The 26,937-nt window shown below is 34.2% G+C and overlaps 1 protein-coding gene across 1 annotated transcript; it reads right to left on the reverse strand.

The window, feature by feature from the left end:
* Positions 1-2,231: 2,231 nt before the first annotated feature.
* Positions 2,232-26,937, reverse strand: LOC106792496 (alpha-mannosidase 2). The gene is made up of 5 exons (XM_014758937.1): positions 26,797-26,937; positions 17,651-17,823; positions 15,556-15,689; positions 4,996-5,464; positions 2,232-4,875 (listed from the first exon to the last, which is right to left on the reverse strand). Exons 1-5 carry the CDS (start codon positions 26,920-26,922, stop codon positions 2,733-2,735), a joined length of 3,045 nt encoding a protein of 1,014 aa, XP_014614423.1. The 5' UTR covers positions 26,923-26,937; the 3' UTR covers positions 2,232-2,732.

A 26,937-nucleotide genomic window follows, 5' to 3' on the forward strand; every position in this document is an offset into this window, starting at 1 on the left:
TTTTGTTCTTTTTTTTCATTTTTTCTAACGCTAAAATAACGCAAAAAATGTAACTTACCTTTGGTAATTCGTATTATATACGTGTTCGGCATTAGTATATTACTCACGATTAATTAAAATACATCGCTTACTATCTTTATTTAATAAATATAATTATTACACATCGTAACATAAGGAATATCGCGCGTGTTCATTTTGTTTTTTTTTTTTTTATTTTCTCTCTTTTCTGTCGTTATTAATTTATTAATCATCGTCGTCGTCGATTAACGAAATAGTTCGAATATATATTTCTTTTTTTATAGATTTATATTTTTGTATATTCATTTATGTAATATATACGTGTATATATATATATATATACATACATATATACATATATATTTATTTCTTTGTCATCATCATCATATAGAATTCTTTTTTTATTTTTTTTTGTTTCTCTCTAGAGACAGCACAAACACAGATTATATTACAATATCGTTACAACGGCCAGGACCAGTAGTCCGTCAGTCGTGTTTGATCCTTTCATTGGCCATTCAAGTTTTCCTCTAACAATAAGAAGAAAATATTCATTCGCGAGATTTTTATCGAGGATCGTTCGTTTCGGATATCGCAATTCCGAAAACTCGCCAAATTCGTTCCAAATATAATGTTATACACACACGCGTGCACGCAAATCGTATCGCATTCTTTTTTTATTTTCCTTCCTCCTATAAACTTTTCTAATAAGCACAAAACTTCTGTCCACATTTTTTATTTTATTTTATTTTATTTTATTTAATTTTTCTTTTCTTACTCGCTTTCTCAGTTTCTTTGAGATTACGGTGGGTTGGGAGGCAAGAAAATGACGCTGGCAAGATCGTTTAAATGTAATATCAATGGGGGGAATAATTTTGATCGCCGTTTGAAAAAGAAGGAAGAAATTTTTTGTGAATATAGAAACAAAAAATATATATATATATATTTTCCCTTGCGATCCTGTCATAAGTAAATATTATCTTATATTGTTCTCACACATTTTTCCTGTTATGTCGTAATTCAATAATTTCATTGATAACAAACGATCATAATATTCGCATGATATTACATACATATAATTAATATGCTTTAAATGCATTTTTGCATTGGCTCGCATCGCTTAAACCAGTGTCGCAAAGTGTCACCTAAAATGGCTGAGTCTCTGGATAAGAATGCGAATAATTTTGTTTAAATTCAATCTCTATTGCACCATAAATTGGAAGAAGAAATTTCATAGAAGATTGTACTCAATAGCGCGTAGTTGTTTTTTGCTTGAATGATGTTGTTAATGAAAAAAAAAAAAAAAACAAAAGAGACGGTTATTAAAAATTTCTTTTTTCGAATTTTATCTTCTTAAATTTGAAATATATATATATATAGTATAGTTATATAAAAAAGTATAGTAAAATGATTTTTATTATAATTGATAATTTCATTTCTTTTATCACAACTAGCGCGACGTCAAATTCATCAGAAATGTACGACGTTATTGTTAATTATACTAGTATTTACATCAGCTCGTCATCTGATCGGTAAACGTCAGCTCTACGTTTGATTTTTTTTTCTCTAATTATAAGTTCGTGAAAAATAAGAAAAAAAAAAGAAGAAATAACGTCACATCCGTTTGATATAGCTTCGTTGAATTCATTTGAATTCGTTTTTTAGATTAACATTGGAATAATTTACTTAACAGTAAATTCAAATTGTAACACATACTTTTATCCTCGGAAAATCATTTGGAGATTATTTCTTTTTTCTCTTTTTTTCTTTTCCGAAATATTAATCAACTTAAAAATTGAGAAATAAGATGCATTACAATTAAAACAACTACTTAGTATTTACTTAACTTACATATGTATGTATGTATGTATGTTTGAATATACGCAAGTATATTATAACGTTTATATTTGTTCGGAAGAACATTCGATTCGACACAGTTCAAGAGATTATTTTATTTCTTTTTATTTTCTTTTTCTTTTTCTTTTTCTTTTTTTCGGGTTAGAAAAAAATTCGAGCGAGCGCAGTAGAGACCGAGAGAAAGGGTTGGCGATAAAACGTTTGGCATAAGAAAATAGGTGCATATCATTTACATTATTTCCTTATCGTAATATACGATCTACGGTAAAGTTTATGGCTTGATATGTACAATGTCTATATAATTTCTCGTTTCTCGACGATTCTTTTTTTTTCTTTTTTCATTCTTTTTTTTGTTTTCATTATCGATATTCCAATTATAACGATAGGAAAGAATCTCTTCCGTATTGATCTCGATAAAAAATATAAAAGAAACTCGTCGAAAACGTATACGTCGTCATATTTAAAGTAAATAGTTTTTAGTATTATACTTTCTCTCTTCTCTCGCCACTGTCCCCTTTCTCTCTGTTTTTTCTTTTTTGTTTTTCTTTTTGGTTCAGAATCATCCGCGTTCTCTTGAATTTATAGTGAAAAATAAACGATACAAAAGATAATTGTCGTAATTTACGAAAGTTCGACGAGTAAATGAATAAAAAGGTCGTATTTACAAAAAATGTTCGTTAATCAGACGAAAGAGATTTAGCCAGTCAGTGTATTGAGAGATCGGCAGTGTTCTCTATTTAAAAAAAGAAAAGAAAAAAAAAAGAAAGAAAAAGAGAAGAATCCTTCAAAGTCCTTCGATAATCTCAATAAAATATTTCTGACCCTATTTTCTAACCGAGATGATGAAGGCTTATAAGAGATCATTGAAGGAAATTAACGTTGAACGTTTCGACCTCCATTGGCTGCAATCCAATTTCTTGGAGACCGTCCTTCAAATGACGTTTCGTTTTTGTACCCGTCAGAGATGTTTTCGTGACGTTCAGTTTAGATAACTTAAAAAACGTCGTGGTTTGCGATAATCGATCGTTTAAAGGACAGTGTTTCATAGTTACGTCAGCGCCAACCGAACAGCTGTAACCTTGCCTGTGCAAGACCATAAGCGCGTTGTTCACTGGGAAATGTGGCAGTTTCTGATCGTGATTTGTCCTTAAGTTCAACAAATGAAGATCGCAGGGGAAGCTCTGGCTGAGAAGTCTAACTTCCGGTGCCATAACGATCTCCGATTCGGTCCCATCGACTACGAAGATATTTACAGGATAGTTTAAAGCATTGCTAAGATGATTGGCGAACAAGGATGGCTTCGAATACTTGTCCCCACCGCCCACGATATCCTCGAGCAATAGCCAATGTTTTATTATAGTTTTTCTATTGTCCAAAAGACCCTCGCCCATTCCTCTCGAGTCATCGTAGAGTGTCCTCCTGTCCAACATAACTTCGAGCCACCCTGGCTGATAACTGGCAGCACCTTGACAGTGGTTGACCAATAGAGTCAATCTGTGATTGGAGTCCTCTATGTAAGCCATCGTTGTTATGGGATAATAATTACCCTCTATACCAATTCTCTCAATTTTCCGTCTCTTTATCATTTGATGTCCATTAAGATCTGTATAAAATTCTGGCGGCTCGCCGTTCATTATATCAGTTTGAAGTCTCATAAACATCTCGGTTTCCCGATTCTTCGGTGGTGTTTCGAAGTCAACGATGTTTCTAAGATATATTGCATCGCCCAAACCACCGTCTCTATGATAAATCGCTACATGATGAGTCAATAATTTTCCATATTCGACCGTCAAACGAGAACTCAGGCTGCCACTGACGATATAGATCTTTTGATGGGGCGTGTAAGCCTCGAGAACGTCCTTATCCGTGTCCCGTAGATTAGGATCCGGCATGAACAGATAAGCACCACTGTGAAATTGTGCCGATGGATAAGCAGCGAATTGTATAGCACATTGCATTATCTTACCGCTCGATTTTTTCGCAACGCGTTTCAAGAAACCGGTTTGACCATCGAATAGCAATTTCATTCTATGATTCTCCAGTTGAACGTCCCCGATCTGCATCGGTTTTGTCGTGAAAACATTGTCCTTGCCGCATCTACTGCAATAAATCGTGGATATAGCGTCCATGGGGATCTTGTCCACTTGTTGCAGATGGTAGGTCGCTATCGCAAGTGGTTTCAATTCTGCAACGAAGAGGAGAACGTAAACGTCGTGCGTAATGCTCGTAGCGTTCATCACCGGTGCTATCTGGTAAGGTATCGGGTTTTTTTGAGGATCTAACACTCGTATTTTATACGAAGTAACCTTCAGACTGATCATCTCTTGTCTCGGTTGAGCAAGAGGATTGAACAGGACAATCTTTCGCGTCTCTTGGCTGTTCATGTTGATGGGTATCTTCTTTGGAAGTTTTTCATAACTGTCCCTATCGGATTCCGCCAGGACGTAGACGGAGTTTGGCTTGTTAGTCGTAGCGGCCAATGATTGAATCGCGAAACTTTGCAAGCTCGTGGTGTCGGAGATCGATTCGAAGAGTTTCAACGCGTAATCCTTCATCACAAATGATTTAGAAGTTCCCGTTATAGCGTCGTGGTGTTGAAACAATCCGAGATTTCTTCTAGCTTTCACGAGTTTCTCAAAATACGTCTCGTAAAGTTTGATGTCTTTTTTAGATTGTTTCGCGACGTTTAAAGCGATGGTGTATAATATCTCGGCTGATCTCAAATTAGCTTCCAATTCTCGATCGAGAATTTTCATATACGGCCTAGTCGTAAAATAACCGCTCCAATAGGCTGGTCTACCCTCGCTGAAGATATCCGAATAAACGAAGAAATCTCCTTTCAAGGTGGGAAATTTTTCTACTCGTTTCTGAATCTCTTGGAAGTAATCCTTCGGAGTTCCAAAAATCACCTCGGCGTTGTATTCGTCTTTGCGACTGTTTATGTAATCCATGAGGATTTTGTAATTCGTGTACTGTTGGTCCCATTCGATTGCATGATCGTACCTGAAGAAACAAAAAAAATATATATATATATATATATATATTAGAATGAATAGTACACACACATCCATGTTTTTATATTTATTCATTGATAATTATGAAATAAAGTTAATAATATCTAACCTGAAATCATCTCCGAGAGGCATCAAGACGACGTTGTGATTGAAGAGAGAACCAGTTCTCGAGTACTGTTCTAAAAGTAACTCGGCCATTTGTTTGACGTTGTTCGGCGTGATTTCAACAGCTCTGACGGTGTACTCGGTGTATTCGCCACGTATCTTACGAAAATCGAAGTTTAGACAAACGTGTGGGTGCGGTCCGCAGGAGTGTTTGATGTTATAGATGTCGAAGGGTTGATTGTGCGTCAACATGTCGGCGTTACCACTTTGGTCCCATGGTTGGAGCCAAATGAAGTCACCGTACTGTTTCTTCGCGAACCATTGCTTCCAAGCGTAATGTATTCTTTGAATTACAGTTCCCGTTGCGCCAGAAGCTTTTAGGAAATAAGGAATCGTCCCACCATGACCGAAAGGATCGACGGACCAACCTGACTCCGGGGTCACGTCTAAATTCGTTTTCAGCCATTGATGTCCTGTAAAATAATCAATTCGATTCTTTTACCAATTAAGTTTAATTAAGTTCTCCCCGGAAAGTTCGTGCCGATTCTGACGAAAGATTGAAACGCAACGCAGCATTTAAGTTTGAGTTGATATGTATATTTATTTATTAAATTATACAATATATATTAAGTGCCATTCTGTTTCACGATCTTTTTCCATCTTTAAGGGTAACTTGAATAAGTCTTTTTTTCCAAAACTTTTCAGGCTTTTCGATGAAAAAACTTAATGACACCTATCGAAAATTAGCACGAACTTTCCGGACAACCTAATATATTATTATTATTAGTATTATTATTAGTATTATTATTTCTAATCTTGATTAGGTATGTATACTTTGAGGAAAAGTTCGATGATAATAATGTGCAATAATTAAAATGACCTGACGTTAAAGAAAAATCGAATAAAATTGAACGTATTTTATTTAATTTTTGTATGATTCTTTTTTCTCGTAAATTGGACTGTATCGTATCATACATATAATTACATTTTATGAAATTATTAAATATAATAATAAAAAAGAAAAAAGAGATATGAAATTACATAAAAGCAGGGAATGAATTATTTTAGAAATTCCGTAATATCGTGAACAAGCCAGAAGGGCCAGCTGGTAGAGGATATTTCCAAGCTCTGTTAATTATTTCGAAAAGGGGGCAGAGTGCATAATTATCGCGTAGTCGGAAACTCAAACTACACGATTCTATTATATCAATTTCGCGTTGAGGAGGAATACTGACGAGACGTTCCAGAAAACGTTACTATTATATGCATGCAAGTATATACATTTAAAAAATAAAAATATATAGAAAGAATACAAAATATAATAATTTAATAATAAGTTAAAACATAATTGGAAAACATTTATATATATGATTTAAATCCTTTAATTATTACAGAAAAGTTTCGTACAATGGGAGTGTTTTATAACCAAAAAGAAAAAAAAACTGATATCATAGCACACTTGTTAGTATGCTTAATTAATAAAAAAATTAAATATTTTTATTATTGATAATAGGAAGGACTTCATTCTATAGAGAGAATGAGAAAGAGAGAGAGAGAGAAAGAGACAGAAGTAGAAAGGGAAGTTACGACGAGAGAAACCACGAAATTAATCCCACAGGAAGATCAGGATGCGAGTGGAAGGTAGGAAGGGACGGAGGGAGGGGGTTCGTTGAGATAGGTTAACAGAATTACCCGAAAGTCAGCGACGGTTAAATGATATATCCTGCCCTTTATGTTATCCACAACGAGAAGGAATATTAAGAGGATATCAGAAGTTAGGTCTTTTGCTATAATATAGATTGTTTATTGAGTTAAGGTTAAGGGTGATCATTGCAATAATACTCGCCATAGGAAAGATTATATTGAATCTAAATTATAGCATTATAAAATCTTTCTAAAAAATATCAATTTTTGTCATTATTAAGGGATATACCTAGTGTGACCGCCTAAAAAAAAGGTGATTTTTAGAAATTTTTTTAAAGAAAACTACTGCATGAAATATTTTAAAATGTAAAGGATATATTTATACATAATTAACGAATATTCACTAAAATTTTCAAATGAAAAAAGGTAATTTTCAGCGAGTAATTCGTTATTTCCTAAGTCACTATAAAAAAAAGGGCCTAAACGGCTGCAGTGATTCCAACCTTCACCGTGGATGAAATAAAAAAAAAATACTGTCAATTTAGAAGGTATTGCCTATACAATGACCTAAAATTGTGAAAAAAATTAAAATTTAACAAAATGGTATACTTTTTTAAAAAAAAAAATCGAATTTTGCTCAAAATTTTGATGATTTTTGGCCCGCCAAAATTACATTTTTTATACAATCGTAAAACTTTTAGATCATTGTACAGAGAAACATATACGAAATAACCAAAAAAAATCAAAGCGATCGGATGATTCTTCTTCGAGTTACAACAGCAGCCAATTTGAAAAATGTAATTTTGAGAAAAATGCGTTCAAAGATAAAATGATTGCTTTCTAATCCCTGACTGGCTGCTCTTTAGAATATTGTAACTCTAAAACTATTTGAAATATTTATTTGAAATTTCAGTATGTTATTTTTAAAGATATAGACTATCAAAATATGCAAAAAAAAATCAATTTTTTTTTAAATTTCACACTAGGTGTGCCCCATAATTATGATTCAGGTATAATGATATTGATAATAATTAATGACTCGTGATATATTTAATAAAATAAGATGATCACAGGAAATTAAAGATATCCCGACACGGTTGAAGATTTCAGATTGTTCTATCACCAATGAAAATGATTATTCTTTCTTTAGTTTTATGGTTCCCTTCCTGAAACATAGCGTTTGCAGTTTAAGGTTTAGACAATTTCTTTTCGGTTACCCAAGTCATTACTGCGATATTTTCTTTGTAAATAAACCGATAATTAGGGTGATTCTTCGTATACCGTTACGTCGATGAGAAAAAAAAACCCTTTTATTTCTAAATCCGTAACTCTCCCAACACTCACTCTGCCCCCTGAAGCAACTAATTTCGATATCTCAATTCCTACGTAACCTAGGGCGACAGTATAAACGCAGCACAACACCATAACACGTTGAAGCTAATCCTGATCCGTGGCCACAGAATACATTTCACGCTCGATCCTAGGCGTGCATGTTATTACGCGCATGAACGCATTTATGCAGCCAGGAAGGTCTTGGCTTTTGCAGCAAACCGTGAATTAATTCATTACGATCTCAATTTTATATATATACATATATATATTTATTTATTCATTTTTATAAAGGTATTTAATTTATTTTATATTAATTATAATAAAATTAATAAATAAATAAAGTGTTTTTTAAATCTTACATATATTTGGGTAACAATGTCATAGTTGGTGGGGGAGGATTGGGGTAATGCCGAAATATGTCATATAGGTAGGGTAAAAGCTGATACAAGGGAAAGGGGGTGAGTAGACTTAGACACAGTACCGTTACTAGGGAGTGACGTTATGTCGTCTATCATATTCTCTAAGATTACAGCTTAATATAGGCTGCAGAGAAGTTCTCCCAGGTTGCGTGGATGCGTCATTTGCCATGGCACATGTTAAGCCACCTTTCTCAACCCACCTCCTGTCCTTTCCTATCTACTAAGAGTCCTTGACAACCTTCCCTTCCCTTCCCTGCCCCTGCCCCTGCCCCTTTCTCGTATCTTTTATTAAGGTAATATGTTATCACATGAATGTGATATAAAGGAACGCGTATTATATTCAAATAATATAGTGTATAGAATAATTTATTTTCGATAAATTAATACACATATATTTGATTCGTTTTTATAATGGAACATTTGTAACCACGTCAAATAGAAAATTATGTAAACGAGTAGGCATTTATGAAAATGACAGAATGACAGAAGATTTATTGTTCGAGAACAACCTGTTATGTTCGTTAAAATGAAGCTTATTCGTAGAGTTTATATTTCTTATTTAGTTTCGTAGCATCTGTTATTTAATAGTCTAACAACGTGATCATGTCATAGCCTAAAATTTACACTTCAGAATTTGCAAGACAATTTATGGGAAAATGATGTCTTTCTCTTTGTCTCCCTCATTTCCTTCCTTCCTTCCTTCCTATCTCTATCTCTATTTCTCTCTCTCTCTCTCTCTCTCTCCCTCTATCTCTCTCTCTCCTTCGTAATATCAGAATACCTGGAGATCTAATTAGTGCGTCCCGTTAAATTATCAAGCTTGGACAAAGCAAACATGTGGCGAGAGATGTAACGAGTATCAGGAACTTCTGTCAGATTGAGATTGTTTGTTGCGAAATTAGGTCGGCCTTGAGGCTACAATCTCGAAGGAGAGAGAGAGAGAGAGAAAATATAGCAGAAGAGGGGGAGGGTGCAAACGAGAAAGAAAGAAAGAAAATAAGAACGGTTGGAGAAAGTTAACGAGATTTTCGTCTCATTTATTTTTACCTTAATTATTTAAAAAAAAAAAAAAAAAAGAAACGGTTACCTAATATAGTAATAAAGATGCAAGCAATATATTCGATAGATTTACAAGATGCTTTGTGCAAGTTTTTTCAAAAAAAAACAAAACAAAACAAAAATCAATCGTTTATAGTAATACTAGTAAGTAAAGTTCGTTCATAAAAGTGGCCTTAGTTATTAAATATAACGAGAGTTAGATATATATATATATGTATATATATGTATGTAGAGAATACAAATTGTAGTCTCTGGTCACGTATTCTTTCCCTCGATTTTTTTCTATCGAAAAAATTCGAAAATCCAATGTAACGTCCTACACACCGTATATTTCGCATTCGTTAAGTGAACAAACTAGACAAAGAGAGAGATTGAGAGAGAGAGAGATTGAGAGAGAGAGAGAGAGTAAAAGGGTGATAGTAGGGCCTAATGCGAGCGAACAAACCATTAAACTACACTCAGCCGGTGCTCGACTGATTATAACTCATTAGACACGACATGTGTGCATTAACGAAGTTATCGCACTAGCAGAGTTCTAGTCTCGTGCTCCTTCTGTTAACCACTGCTGTTTCTCTGCTAACGTTCTCTCTCTCTATTTCTCTCGTTACCGAAAAGCCACTGCACTTTCGTGCAATCCGCAATAATTCTAGGAAGCTTTCGCTGCACACTATTATCTTGGTTTCTAAAACGAAAAGTGACCACTTTCATGCGTTGATAAATAATTTGATCTAGAATCTACGTCTTTGTTAATAATTGTCATGTAAATTGTTATTATTTTTTTTTGGGGAGGGGGGTTTAACACGTTGATTACTGGCGCTTTTCATCACATGATTCGTTTGCCACGCCTACACGAATTTTCTGTTATGGGATGCATATTTAATTGAAATTTTGTTTACAAAACGATATACCGGCGTTGTATAATATTGTGTTTTATGCATTATTTATGATGAGGTCACCGGTGGCCCCAATACAGTCAACGTGTTAATATATCTATCCGATAAAATTTCATTTTCAAATTGTTCGTAATTTGATTTCGTTTGTGAAAATTTCATTCGTCGTCGTCGTCGTAGTTGTCGTAGGTAGATAAATGTTAAAGTTAATTGCATTAGATTCGTATCTATGGCTTAATGAATATTTAATGAACGACCAACCAGCTGCCATCTTGTGACCGACAATATGGCGCCGGTGCACCCTGTCTTCTCTCGATGATTGCATATGCTATTATCAGTCTGCACGGTCTATTGTCCTTACGTCGAATTGGGATTGTGCGCAAGCTAATAAATTACCCTTCCACCTATCGAACAGGTGCGATCGGAATGAGATGCGTTTGCGTCCGTGCTCGTAAATTATGGCCTACCCGTTTACCGGTAACCAGCTTCCCTTCCTTTACCCTTCGAATTTCCTCTTAATGATTCGATAACGTTCACATGGTCTGTTCATATTATTTTCCTCTATATAACGACAATTTTCACTTTCCACAATTTTCTTATTTTCCATTTCATTTTTTCCCGTCGATAATACCTGGGGAATATCTGGTGACTAGAGACCTCACCCCCCATCCCACGACAATTTTATCGAGGAATCCTTATGTATTAGGGTAGGTCAAACTTTATATTTCCGTGAGAAGTTTTACTTTGAAAAAAAAAAAAAAAAATAAAACTAATACACGATTCATTCTTTTTCTCTTGTTTTCTTTTTTTCTTTCTTTCTTTTATTCTTTCTTTGTCTTCTCAACAATTTTCTACGATCGTCTGTTCGATATCTAATCAGCCGAGAAATAATAAACGATTCGTTTTAGTTCCAAGTAAAAGGGGCAGGAGGAAAGATCTCTTCTTTCTCTATGCAGTGGACCGAAAAACGACGTTCTCTTCTTTTTCCTATCTCCTCTACTTGAAAGTTCGTTAAATGGAACGAGAAACGTAATGAGAAAAATTGTAGCTTGCTACTGCTGCTGCTATCCAATATTTGCTAATAATTTATTATCAATTCTATTATATATTTTTCTCTCTTTTTTATTTCATGTTAATACTACTTTCGTATATATCTATTTTTTTTTTTTTTAAATGAACGGGATATAATAAAAGAATAAAGTTATAAGAATAAATGATTGATTTACAGATGGTAAAGAATAAATCGATTATGTTTCATCGCCAAGTCGGATCTGAATAACGTTCTGAACAATCGTTGAATCCTCTTAAAATAAATTATTCGAATTTTCGTCGATTTTTTCCATTTTTGTAAAAATTATTCGTTTTTTTCTAGTATTCTAACAAGAAGGAATCTTTTAATTTGACTTCAGTGGTTCGCTCGTTTGAATTAAAAAGACGAAGGTCACGTTCGAGAATAAGAAAGAGAATAAGAAAAAGAGATGAAGAGAAAAAGAGAAAGAAAGAAAGAGAGAGAGAGAGACAGTTCTTTCATTTATGTTCCATTGGTTCAACAAAGAAAATTGTATTTAAAAAATGCAGAACGGCAGAAAAACTTAGCCTCCGTTGGCTTGTTCTTCGCAAAAAATATTCCCTGGTTTTGATAGAAAGTAATAAAGATAAAGAAAAAGAAAAAGAAAAGGAAATGAACGAAGAAGTAGGATGGTTTGATCCATGCAGTAGTCCAAAGCTTAATTAAATTTGGTCAAAGTAGCCGCCACTCTATTTGGAGTCAGCTTTCTCCTATCGTTTTCTACTAAGAAAGGAAGAAAAGAAAAGAAAAGAAGAAAAAAAATGAAGAGAACAAAAAGAAGTTCGAGTATTCCGAACTTTCTTTTCTTCTTATTCATTTCAAAGAACCTATCTTTCCTCTCTATTTCCTTTCTTTTCTTTAATTGACCCTAAATGTTATAAATAAGTTTTCATATTTCTCTTCTGATTTAGACACTTTTTGAAATTGATTAATATCGACCACTGCGCAAATGATTTATCGAAGATACATTAATGAAAAAGAAATATTTTAATTGGGATATATATAAACGAAATAGAAAAATCTTTGCAATTTTTCGACACGTATCAGTTTCTATGCACATATTAGGGTATAAAATGTTACCGGTAAAATACATAAATCAGTTATTTTGTAGATTATCTAGGTAATGTGCACATTAATAATGGTTTTCGTGCTTTACCGTTAACATATACATTTAGTGAGATACAATGACACGCAAGAGGATAAAACAATTATTGTCTCTCGTGTGTGTTGCAGGATTTGCCTGTTAGCCTATTTCTCGGTTCTTGTGATCCTCCAGCCGTGCGTTCATCGTTTTCAGGTTCTCTCGTAAAACGGCACACGTTTTTTTCCAACCACGTAATCACCCCTCTTTTCCTTCGTTACTGACGTTGACTCGATTACGCAACGATTTTTCGCAACCCCTACGTTTCCACCAACCCTTGTCTTTCTATTTTCACACCCTCTTTCATACGAGACACGCTTTCTCTCTATCTCTTTTTCCCTTTTTGTTTCAGCAACCGAAATAATGAAGATCGTTATTTCGCTTATTTGTTGAGCTTACCGATGCGAAAACTAAAACGGAACATCAGTGTTATCGTTTAACTACGATTTTATTCTATTTCTGGTCTTTTCTGTCCGTCGTATTTTACGATCACCACAGTATTATTTTCAATAAATAAATAAAATTGTTTTGTTTGAGTGTTCAAATATAACGGATTAAGAGATAACGAATGTTTAGTTTTTCGAATATTACAAGAATGTATGTCTGCTTAAATAAAAAAGACGCTGAACTTTAGAGATTAAGTTGCTGAAGAAGTCCCAATAAAGGGACGAAACGTCCAATTAATCAAAACTAAGTTCTAGTTCTTTTTAATGTCCAATTCCCCTACGATACTTATTTATTAATAATTTTATTTTTGGACGAGAGAAATAACTAATTGAATTATTTTCAATTTAAACAACAAAATATTCAGTAATATAAAACGTTTCTCAAATGTTATTCATTTCATTCGGAAACAAAAAATATCCTAATGCTGAGAAAATTATATACGATTATATATATATTTTTGATATATATATGATTCTTATATATACAATTATATATACATATATATATATTTGTTCAAAAAATGTATTAGTTTCTATGCACTTATTAGGATATACATGTATCAGAGAAAGAAATAAATAGGCAGACAGACAGACAGACAGACAGACAGATAGATAGATAGATAGATAGATAGATAGATAGATAAAGAGAGAGGTATAATATGATACGATACACGACGGAAATTGGCACATTTGAATTTGCGAAAATAGGCAGAGGAAATTTTGCATAACGTTGGCACCATGTCTGACGCCAAGAACCGTCGTTTGCCATTTCGATGCAAATGACACGGATAGAAGAGGTCCTTTCCACCAGAGCTCGATCGCACTAACCAACACTAACAAACACACGTATACGTATACATTTATACACGAGACAAGACTTTGTAGAACTTTTGATATTCTCGCTTCACGCTAACGCGAATCGGGTATTATGGCAATGAGAATGGTTTTAAAAGAGAACGAGAGAGAGAGAGGGAGAGAGAGAGAGGGAGAGAGAGAGAGAGAGAAGTCTTTACGAGAATATTTTAGATCCGACTTAGGGGTGTCGTGTTTTTCTCACTATGTCTGCCCATAAACGGTTTGTACTACTGTAGAGAAACGACGTATTCTCAAATAAAATGTAATATAATGTAGTAAAGTGTTATAATTGATTTTTATCAACTCGTGCATAATTTTAACAAGAATGTCAAAATAAAAAAAGAATCAGAAGTTAGTTCATATTAAATACTACGCGTGCAAAAACAATATAATATAATCCATTTTCATAAATTCTTTAAGGGAATACGATTAATAGTTTTTATATGCGTTATTAATATACGAGAATTAATAGTTATTAGTGAAATGCATATAAATGAATATTTTATTCCTGTATCATATCTTATTACCATTCGTTTATCGTTCAAAGGAATAATTTTGTATCCATAAAATAATATTCCAAGGGTTTTGATCGGATTACAGGTTACAAGTCCCAAAGGGTCAATAATTTCCTAGATGTATCCCTTGTAATTGAGGATGAAATTACCGTTCTAATTTTCACGAGACGTTACACGAATTTACACATAGACGAACATACACTGACACGTACATATATACGTTTAGAGAATCATAAATAAAATAAATAAATTTTATATTCCGTACTTTTAAACTAAAATATACATTATTTTCTAATCCCATATTTCTTAAGTTTCGTTTCGTTTCGTTTCAATTCAATTAAAAAAAGAAATTGCATTTTCTTCGATGGGGGTAAGAAGAAGAAGAAGAAGAAGAAGAAGAAGAAGGAGGAGGAGGAGGAGGAAGAGTAGTTTCTTTTCATTTTACGGCAGAAAATTCGCAAAGGAGCACATTTTTCGTATTATGTTTTTTTTTTGTTCTTTTTCTTTTCCTGTTAGCTCGTGCTAAGCATTACTCCTTTACGACGAGGGAAAGCACGGAAGCAATAAGGATCTCCAATGTTCGGAAGGAAGTTTCGAGTAGTGGTAGAGAAGGACACCAACACTGGAAAAAGAAAGAAAGAAAGATAGTAAGAAAGAAAATAAAGAAAGAATGAAAAGGAGGAAAGATTTTTCTCGCTTCCATCGCGAAAAGGGCGTCGAAAAAGAGTAATAAGGAGGACACATACCACTCTTCATCTTTTCTTTCTCTCTTTCATCCCTTTCAAACTCTCTTCCCCTGCACCCCTTTATATATCTTTCTCTCTCGTTTTCTCATCCTTAAAGTACTACGATTGCGGCATCTCCGAGAACAATGCCGAGAGAAAAGGAAACTGGGATCGACTTAACGACATAGCGTTTCCGAGGACGAAGGATTTTATCGCCGTTGAAAAAATACCTTTCTTCTTTCCTTGGAGTATCAAACGAGCTCAGCTACCAATTTTTCTTTTTCTTCCTTTTTCTTTTTTTTTCTACGGATTATCAAGATTTATTTCCCTTTTTTCTTTCTTTCTTTCTCTTCCACAACACTACTTATCCGACTCTCAATTTGATATTATTGTTAATTATAATTCTATTTTTTATTATCGACACGTTATTATCATATAAAAAATATTTAGATATTTATTTAGGACTTACCTTCGATCAATTGATCCAACATAGCAAAGATGTGAGATGTTGCCTCATCCGTCATCACCCATCCTCCCGTAGTCATTTCTAGTCGTCCATCCTTGACCAATCTCTTTATCACCGCCTTCTTCGTAGGGTGAGCACTATATTTGGAATAAAAAGGGAAAAAAACAAAAATAATAGACATACTCGTAATATAATAACGCAATCTAATCGATTAACACAGTCAAAGTTCAACATTTAGAAATATAGAAATCTAAATGATTTTAGAAATGAAACAATTTTCAATATATATATATTACATAAAAAAAGATATAAAAGATATTAAAATAAAGATATTTTAGATACTTTATTTAGATACTTTTTAAAGATATATATAAAATATATATATATTAGGTGGGGTCGAGTTAGGTAAAAGATCCTGTATATAATATACAGTATGTTATAAAATACTATAGGCTATTTCACGTAGAACTCCCTTCTCTTTCTCTCTTTCTTTTCCTCTTCTGTTTTACACGTTCATCCTCGATGGTCTCCAACACGAGCGCTAAGGTCAGACGGTTACAACTAACCCGAGGGATCTCTTTCGTGTTCCAGGATATTCTCCCTTCCCTATCGCAACCGAGAACGACGACATCAGCTGTACTCACGGTAAGAGGCAATTCACACAGGAAAAGAAAAGAAAAGAGAAGAGAAGAGAGAGAGAAAGAAAAAAAAAAAGAAAGAAAAAAAAGTATAAAAGGGAAAAAGAAAAGGGGGAGAATGAGCGAACGTTCTCCACCACTTTCCGATCGTTCTCTTTTATGCTTCTACGTTTTCATCCGGTAATTTTCTCTCTCTCTCTCTCTCTCTCTCTCTCACTCTCACTCTCTCATTTTTTATTCTTACTCTATATCTATGCATCTATTTTTTTTTCTGTTAGTCATTAAAAAAAAAAGACCCTCAAAAAAAAGAAGCGTTATTCCTTACGTTCCACGTTCAGCGATCTTAAACAGCAATTCGAGAAGCTCCCCTCCCCCCACTCACCGTATTATATATCTTTCTTTTAATGGCCAAGGTTTTACGACAATCCTACTCCTCCAAGGCATTATTACGCTTTGCTTACTGTCCTACCATCCAGACTGTCTACATAAAATACGCACTTACGAGATGCCTCGTAAGATACACCATTGCTATCTTTAAATGTCCCTATTTACCACTCTTATAAATGGTATACCTATACTGATCTATAATTCCTTTATATATTATGTTATAGGGAAAATGGGATCTTCAGCGATTGCGAACTTTTCTTAGGTATTGGCCACAATCCCTGAAAGTGTCTCACTTTCCCCATAACATATCCGATCTTCGTCAGCATTGTCACCTTTTGTATTTACCACCATATGATACTACTGTTAAACCAACTGAGGTAGTATTTGGTTACGTTGGTGTACTGATGATGATGATGATGATGATGATGATGATGATGCTAGTTGATATCCTTGAATCCGGTTAGGGCCATGGCGGTTGCCTTATCAGTGCTAGTTCAGAGCCTTGAGCATTTAACCGAGACGACGTCGGATTATCGGAGAAGCTCTCTAACAGCGTAATCATGTTTACGCATACAGGATGATTTCTTGGTGAAATCTCTCTCACGCTCACAATCATACTCACACTCACAATCATACTCACACTCATACTCACATTCACACTCAAACTCACACTCGGATTCTCACTTTATCTCTTTATACTATTTTATGTGCGCATGTGTGTGTGTGTGTGTGTGTATATAGCTTCATGTAGGTAGATATATAGAGGGAGCTGAAAGCAAGAGCTTTTAGCGTCAGGATGTCTGGACCATTTTCGAGGATACCTTCGAAGTGTGTTAAGAGAGTTTGAAAGCTTCGGAGAGCCTGCCCGAGAAGATCTGTTTTCTACTGTAAGCCTTTCCCTTTTACTTTCTCCCTTTTCTTTATTTTTTTTTTGCTTTGTTCTTTTTCTTTTGGTTGTATCGACGTTGAAATTGCTATCAATCAAGTTGAAATTGATTACCTACCCCGTCAATCGATTTTAAAATGGCATATTATTCGTGATTAGAATGTTTAAAGGGCCATATATCTCTTACCTGTCCCACCAGAGCGATAAAAAGGACACTTCGCTCCAGATAAAGGTCATGTTCGGCCATTGTTGTAGCTTTGATACCATGTTGTTTAAAATACTTCTGGTAGAGCTGTGGAAATATTGTTCGAATGTCTTCAACCATCCTGGATCGGTGTGACTGTGTGGTACCAGAATCACCTGGAAGATAAATATAAACACAAATTTCATATTTTTCTTTTTCTTTTTTTAATGAAATTCTACACATTCGTGTGTGTGTTTTTGAAAATTATTAATATAATATAAGCAATGGTATTCTTCCCTATAATTCCATATTTCGATTATAAATATACAAGAATTCACCTAACGATTTCATTTAATCCTCTATATCTAATATAAAAAACAAAACGTTAACGGGGGTAGGGGGAGGGGGGTAACGGGCTGGACAATCGCAAAGCTACGTGGCGTACATTCGGCGAATATGATTAATGCGATTCTCGTTTTAATCCGTTGTGTTTTCGTCGAGCTATCGGCGGCAGCGAGCTACACAAGGATTATTTACAAACGTTCAATATCAGCGTTCTAATCCCAAGCTTTGGAACGATTCTCGTTAATCAGGGTCTTTTGCGTTGGTTTGTTACCAGTTTACAGGTAACAGTGATTCTCAATTATCTTTAATTCTTACAATGATAAAACATTATTATTACATGTATACACATTATTTGTTATAATGTCCAATCAATTGTAATATACGATTGAAATTTATTTTCAAATTGATTCCTATAAAATCTATATATATAATATAAATCACATAACTGTTATATACAAAAACTTGAATGTAAAAGATTTAAAAAGAGGATGTAAGTAAGCTAATCAATTTTTCGAATTTTCCTAATTCATAGTAGTTTTTATTTCCTTGTTTTTTTCCCACCCAGTATTGAAAAGGGAACTTTGAAAGTTAGCATGAGATATAATCAACCATTAACTCCCCTCTTCTATCCTTCTCTCTAACTTTGACAGCAATGGACGCGAAAAAGGGGAGGTAGAGAGAGAGAGAGAGAGAGAGAGAGAGAGAGAGAGAGAGAGGGAGAGGGAGAGAGAGGGAGGGAGAGAAAAAGAGAGAAAGCAAGTGGCGTCGCGACCAGTTCGAAATTTTCGCGGAGATTTCGAATTGGCAGCCGTTGATCGAATTCGTTCGGCTTAATTCGATTCCACGTTCACCGTGCGGACAAATTGAATGGCCATTTCGTACGAAACTCAACACCAAACCCCCTCAATCCACCCACCCACTCACCCCGTTTCCTCCCTTACTCTCTCTCCTCTCCTATTTTCAGCCGTTCACTTCGGATATACCAGTCCCCATTTTTATATCTTTCTCTCATTTTCGAGAAATGAAATTCTCGTTAAACAAAAGCTTTTTTTTCCTTAAACCATAGTCGTAGAATATTTTCTCTATTCTACATAATATGATAGGTACATGGAAAATTGTATTTGACAATATAAGGTGTAAGAAATTCTAATTAAATAAAATTCAATAGAAACGTGTACATAATATAATATTGGATTGGCAATTAACATAAGTATAATTACGGATTTTATCGATAGAAAAATGACATTGAATTCAATATTTTGATAGGAAAGATCAGAAATTGTTATGAACGTGGAAATATGACAGTGCCTATGAACGATGACAAAAAGATTATCGGGAAAAAGTGACAGTAGTATCTTAGACATTTGAAAAAAAAAAATGTCTATTAGATATTTCATCGTAGTATTCTCATCTGTTTAATCTCGCGAAATATGTCGACCGATTGACAATATCGTTAGGCATGAGAACCCTCGGTTGCAAAGGATTTCAGTAAACCGATATCCATTCGCTCATAATCAACGTGGAAGCTGCAGCACGCTAAGCCGCGCATAGTTTACGAACGAATCCGCATTGTGTATCATACGGACATGCGCTTGTGCATTCTGTATTTCTCTATCTATGTACTCGCATTTATGATACTACGTGTACGTCTATATGAAATTCAGACTTCCGAGAGGAGTTTAACATTCAAACTGTAGTTATGGTATATGATACGCTCTCACGTAATAAATCCTCAAAGTAATAGGACAAAAATTCAATGTGTCTTTTATATATCAAATCAATATATTATAATAAATTGTATTATAGTATATAATAAACATAATAAATATACAATTAGTTATTTCTCTCGTCCAAAAATAAAATCCTTAATAAAAAGGTATCATAGGGAATTTGGACATCAAAAGAAATAGAACTTAGTTTTGATAAGTTGGACGTTTCGTTCCTTTATTGGGACCTCTTCAGCAACTGGAAAGTCCAACTTATCAAAACTAAGTTCTATTTCTTTTGATGTTTAAATTCCCTAAGATACCTTTTTATTAATAATAAATATATATTTTTCTCTAAATAAAATATACACAAATTTCGATAAATGATCGATAAAATCGGTGAAAATTATCGTCAAGGTAACGACAGTTTCATTACAAGCGTACATAATATTATAATAAATTGTATTATAGTATATAATAAACATAATAAATATATATATTTTTTTTCTAAATAAATTATACACAAATTTCGATAAATGATCGATAAAATCGGTGAAAATTATCGTCAAGGTAACGACAGTTTCATTATAAGTGTATATATTATCAATACGTTTATTAGTAAACGCCTGTGTCTTGACATGCTTAATAATTCAAGTTTAGGATACGTAAAGGAAGACGCCTAGCGTGGAATATAGACTATGTATAAAAGGATAGAGAGAGTATGAGAGAGAGAGAGAGAGAGAGAGAGAGAGAGAGAGAGAAAAAGAGAGAGAGAGAGAGAGAGAGAGAGAGAGAGAGAGAGACAGACAGACAGAAAGAGAGAGAGAGAGGGTGNAGAGAGAGAGAGAGAGAGAGAGAGAGAGAGAGAGAGACAGACAGACAGAAAGAGAGAGAGAGAGGGTGAAGTTTATACGCGTTGAACTTATTGGTATGCATGAGCCAGCCGCGTGTAGGGTCGTAGTGGCCCTTTAATACACCCCCCAGCTCTTTGCCCTCGGCTATCTTTTCTCCTCTAACCTTCCTAAACATAGAAGAGATTCTCTCTCTTTCTCTCATTCTCTCTCGTCTCTGTAACCTCAGTCTATCTCTTATTCTCTTTCGGCTCGTTGCTTTCTCATCGCGTTTACCGTAACTTTCCTCCTATTCGACGGAATCACTATTATCGACCTTAACCGTTATGGAAACCGCGTGTAATAACACAAACCCTGATATCGGAATTTCGAAAAACAAGCCACTCAAAGACCCTCGTTTACAAGAGAAGATTCTCTTTTAAGCGAGAATTTAACGTTACTACGTATAATATAATTTAACAAGTTAACTAACGACAATTATTTTCTATTGGAATTCATAATTTGTTAAAAATATAATTGTTAAATTAGGAAAAATATAGATGTTAAAATTGAGATAAAGGCTTGAAACTTGTGGTGTGGGGGTGGAGATAGGGTTGATATTATTTTTTTATTTATTTATTTCGAAACATATGAGAGAAATTCCTCTTCTCTGGGAATATGAAAATTCAAGAATACTCGAAATAAGCTTGAATCCAATATTTTTCACATTCATTCGCTTCAACGGATAAACGATATTGGACAACATAATTAAGTAGATATAACGTTAAAGTAAATGCGGATATATTATATCGTAATACGTATGTCTTTCCCTCCCCCTACCCCCACCCTCCGCCATAGTAAAATGTTACAGGATGAAAGAGAATAAGAAGGGTTTTTTTTTTGTTTCTTATTACATACGAAGTTTCTCTTCGGCTTATATACGCGTCTCTTGGCATCGTAAACATACCAATATTCTTCAATCTTCTTTAACAAGATGATGTTATCTATGATTTGGACGTTGAAGGATTTAATATGCAGGGTGGACCCATAAATTGCTTTTACAGAAATTTCCTTTAACGTTATATATCTCCTAGCTAGTTAATCTTTTTATTTTCCTTCACTCCTCCTCCTCCTCCCCCTCACCCCTGATATTTTTGTATAGGTATTATTTATTATCAAATAATCGTACATATTATTTTTTTTTATAATCAAACAAAAAGCTTTTATCTGCAGATAAAAACTATATATTTACAGTCCATTAATATTACAAACACACACATATATACACCACACATATACAGGACCATTAAACAAGAGAATAGCGATAACAATCGTTTCATCGATTATCTCATTCGTTGACGATAAAAAACGCGACGCGATTATTAAAACGTTTCCGTAGATATTTGGTCTATATAAAAAAAAAAGAAAAAAAAAAAAAATCCAAGCGAGAAAGAAGAGAAGGGTGGGAGGTTTAGGGATAATTTAGAGAAAGCATCCAACCCCCCTCCCCCCACCAACACCATCGCCACCGCCATCGCCCATCGCTATTGTTCGTTCGGGTCAACGAAGTCATGAAATTTAACGGGAGCCTACTACCAGGGAGGACTCTGTATGTATGTATGTATGTGTGTGTGTGTGTGCTGGAATATTTATCGTGTGTCCGTGTACATTACATCGGTTTAAAACGTGGAAAGAGGAGAGAAAGTACGGAAGAAGGGTGGTAGAAAAGGTTTGTTTTTCTACATGGTGAACGGAGGCGGGGTGGGTGTGTGAAGAGGGAAGGGGGAAGGGGAAAGGGGGCAGAGAATGTAAAAGAAAAATAACTAACCGCCGACGCGCATCGGTGTAATGGATTGTGTACGGAGATAAACATTTCCAACGTCGTTTGTTCACCCTCGTGGTTTTTCAACGAGGAATAACGGAATACACGTTATTTCTACGTGTATATATATGTGATATGTATGTATTTTTATATATGCATTATATTATCTGGATGCATACATACTGATACACGGATAATCAAACGCGTAACTTCGTGTATTTAAACACGCGTTACATATTTCTTTTCGTTTTATCTACTATAAATAAATTGATATCTTTATATAAAACCTCTTGTGTTTAACTTTTTTTTCCGGTATAATTTTATCATAATTTTCCTTTTTATTTTTTTTTCGTTGGGGGTGGGGGGGGGGTTATATTGTCTACGCAGAGTAAAAAAAAAAGGCAAATCATCTTATGACTGATAGATAATCTAATTTATAAGACACCGTGATACGTTTTCATAATTATCTTCGGCGGATATAACTTGTTCGTATAAATCGGGTTAATATCGGATGAGAAACGCAATTTTGTTTCCCATCATGGTATCCGTGTTCGAATCGTTATTATCAGAATTACGAGTTCCCTAATTAGAATGGAAGATCAGAAGAAGTATGGACGTAGTACGATTATGAATGCTTACTCTGGTATTATGTGGGATAGAAATTCACGCTTAAGTGTATATATATGTTACTGGAATAGTGAGAAATTTGGTAATGTTAGCAATACCCCATTATTATCTTTAATGCAAAGAGTTTTTTAATATACAATGTACATATAACATTGGGTCTATCCAAATTCTTATTCTCTTTTCTTTTCATAACTATCCAATCATGAATAAATTTCATACGAATATCCCATAAAAAAAAAAAACAATCTTACAATTCGTAATATAGAATATTAAATGACCATCAGGCTCGAAGAATTTTCTCAGCATTAATAGAATATCGTTCAGCTGGATTCGAATCAACTTCTCCATTGTCAGTTAAATATATCTCAACTTAAAGATAACATAAATTAATGAACATAATATAATAGTAATAGTCAAGCATGTTTTCCTCCTTTTGTAAGGATGATCTCGTATAAAATCTTGTATTTATAGATAAAATCGTTTTCTATAAGAATATTAATGAAAGGAAAAAAGGGGTTCGATAGTTTTACGTCATGGTGTTGGTAGGGGTATTGGTGGGGTGTCAGCTGGCACAAACTGTCGGACATTGGTGGCAGCTGATAAGTGCAATTTCGTTCGACGCGCGTTAACGCATTCCGTGCACGAGGCTACGTGGTTTTCGACAGAAGAGATGGTATAAACGAGAAGAAAAGAGACAGAAAGAGAAAGAGAGAGAGAGAGAGAAAGAGGAATTTAAATGGAAGGTGAATCGAAGGATGCATTCCGTTCGAAAATCGTGGACACGCGCGCCATTGTCGCGAACGTTTTCGAAAGGGCTACCACCCACCATTGTATTTCGACGACAATGCCCTGATGAGCCGGTATTGTTGAACTTGTCAAACTCTGTTTACACTGATCCTGCAAACGAAGAAGGAGAAGTAGAAGTAGAAGGAGAAGTTAAAGAAGGAAAAAGGAGAGAAGAACGAATAAAAAAGAAAAGAAAGTATAATCCAAAAGATATGTGATAATAATATATGTAATATGATATATAATCCAATAAATGGACGAAACGTTTAAACAAGATCAAAAAGTAACGTTCCGATTTCTTTTTTACCTTGACCAACACTTCCCTCTGATACATTCATTAATCATTTTATTTTTCGACTTGATAAACAACTATAATAATTGAATTATATATTAGGTCTACCGGAAAGTTCTGTCCGATTTTTTCTCTTCAAGTTTCAATCGATATAAACATGTTTATTTGAGTCATATATGACTATTTCTCGTTATCAATGCATTTATACACATGTACTCTCCTAAATAAACTGAAAAAGAACCTTCTCATGTCATTGGGCAGTGAGAGGCGATCGTTAAAACATGACTATCAAAAAGTTCATTTACGCCACTGTATTTTGTACAAGCTCCAACAAGGAAGAAATTCTACAGAAGCGTGCCGAAATTTAGTATAAGTTTTTGGTTTATATGCAGTTTAAGATAGAACGTGCAAAAATTGATTTAAAAAATTTGAAGCAGGTGATTTTGACCTTAATGATAAGCCACGTTCAGGACGGCCGTCATTGATCGATGACGACATTATCAAGGCTATGATAGAGCAAAATCCATTTTTGACAACATCGGATATTGCAGAGAAGCTAAGTTCAACTCAACAAACCATTTCCGACCATATTCGGAAGCTAGGATTGGTCTATAAATATTGCAAATGGGTGCCTCACTAGTTAAGTGAAAAAAATTTGAATGACCGAGTCGTCATATGTACATCTCTGCTTGCTCGGTACAAAAACGAATCTTTCTTTGACCGGATGATAACTGCTGATGAAAAACGGATTACATACGACAACATCGTGAGTATATGAGAATATTGCGAGTCCGGAAAGACTACTCTTTCCCCTTCTAATCCGAGCTTGGACCTGAAGAAGAGAATGTTGTGTATATGGTTGGACCAATACATTATAAGCTTCTGAAACCTAATGAAAAGCTTAATTTGGAGAAATACTGTAAGCAAATGGATGATTTAAATAAAGAAATAAGAGAAAAGAGGCTAGCAATGTTCAATAGAAAGCACGTCATACCGTATTTTGATAATGCCAGACGACATGCTTTTTTGGCGACTCGTCAGAAAATCGCAGAGCTAGGCTGGGAAATTCTGTCACATCCACCATGCTCCCCAGACCTTGCACCCTTCGATTATCACTTGTTTTTCTCGTTGTAAAATTTTGTACAGAAAAAAAAATTCAAAATTGAAGATGATGTAAATCAAGCACTAGTTGAGTATTTCGCCTCTAAAAAAAAATTATTTAAAAAAATGGCATTTAAAAGTTGCTATCACGCTGACAAGAAGTTATAAGTAACGATGGGAAAAATATTCTACAATAAATATTATTAAATGTATGAAAATTTTGTTATTTTCTTTCAATTCAAAAACGGACAGAACTTTCCGGTAGACCTAATATATTCTTATTAATGGACAAAACTGTTCGTTCAATTCTATTTTTGTCTTATTTTGTTACTACACACCATCCCGTGTAGAATTGATACAAAAAGAAAAAGAAATTTGAATAAGTCGTCTATTTACACCCGATTTGATCTCAAAGAGAGGAAGAGATAAATAAGGATGCGTTTGGTAGCTAGGCAGCCGAGCTGTTCTTTCGGAAAACAGGGTGAATCCCAGATTTTACACATTCCGTATTTTCCACGCGATTACCCTATACGGATGCGGTGCATTCGTTCTCCACGCGTAATTATCCACCGGCTTTGGCACAAGGCCACGATAAGGTGTATCCGTAATTTTAAAGTAGAAAGAAACACATTGGAATTTTTTCTTTTAAAAGGAAACATTTATATCGTGAAAATACAAAAATGATTTTATTTCAATTCGATTATCGAATTCATTCATATATACAGAATGTCCCATATAACTTTTTTCATGATTTTTCAAGTATTTGCTATAACCTGACAAAAAAATACTTTAAACAAAAGTTGATCTGTTTTTGATTGATAAAATAAAAAAGTATTTTAAGGCTACCTTTATGTTTTTTTGAATGACACTTAGTATTTTTGATTTTACAATATCATAGCCCATATTAATATGAATGTTTTTCAAACTTATCACGTTATTTGGTTATTGAATTTTCTCTTTTCTTTTTTCTTTTTTTCAAAACGAAGACAAAATACCACTACGGTTTGGACAAAGTCGTAAATCTTCGAGCTAGCGTTAATGCCTGCCTCGACAAAGAAAAGTTCGAGAGTATAGAACTTACAACTACTACTACTACTACTACTACTAGAAGAACATACTCGAAAAGAATGACAGTAAAGATAGTGGTAGTAGTAGTAGTAGTAGTAGTAATAGCAATTGCTTGCGGTGGTAGTGATGGTCTGCCAACTCGGAGATATTTTCCGAGTCGTTTGTCTCCCTTGACGCGAGTTAAGTGGAAACTCTTCCTTATAAGCGAATATACGCAGAACCTTTTACAATTCTTTATACTTTTTGTTTTTTCTTTTTTCGGTTGTGTATTTCGTATTTATTTATTTATTTATTTGTCGAGAAGACCAAAAAAAAAATATATAACTAAAATTTAGACTCGACACGCGATTGTCTCATAAAATATATTTTCCTCGTTAGTTTAATTTCTTCTATCTGTATTATTAGTTTGCCAACTGATTGTAAGTTTCCCGTTGGTTTTTGTTTTTCTTGTTTTAAATTTTATCTTACATCTTAAAATATCTTACTGTCAACTAATAATAATTAATTAGTTCGATTAAGTTACTCGTATAACGTTGATTATCTGTGTCATAATTGTTAGATATATGTGTTACCTTCAAAGGTGGTCTTGTGGGATCTTTCCTGAGTTCAGCGTAACGTGCCTCGAAACTATCGTCCCAATATTCTCGGCTTCGCATCCAAGATGGCTGAAAAAGACGAAGAAAAATCGTATTACACATCTCCCGTCATTAACA

Source organism: Polistes canadensis, unplaced genomic scaffold (genome assembly GCF_001313835.1).
Source record: "Polistes canadensis isolate GaletaPanama2010 unplaced genomic scaffold, ASM131383v1 scaffold_450, whole genome shotgun sequence".
Classification (NCBI taxonomy): domain Eukaryota; kingdom Metazoa; phylum Arthropoda; class Insecta; order Hymenoptera; family Vespidae; genus Polistes; species Polistes canadensis.

Excerpts from the sequence above, each read along its gene's own strand:
- LOC106792496 (XM_014758937.1), bottom strand. The coding sequence starts at position 26,922 with ATGTGTAATACGATTTTTCTTCGTCTTTTTCAGCCATCTTGGATGCGA. Across the intron at positions 15,690-17,650 it reads TTATCGCTCTGGTGGGACAG|TGCTCACCCTACGAAGAAGG; the intron begins GTAAGAGATATA and ends TTCCAAATATAG. Across the intron at positions 4,876-4,995 it reads CCTCTCGGAGATGATTTCAG|GTACGATCATGCAATCGAAT; the intron begins GTTAGATATTAT and ends TTGTTTCTTCAG.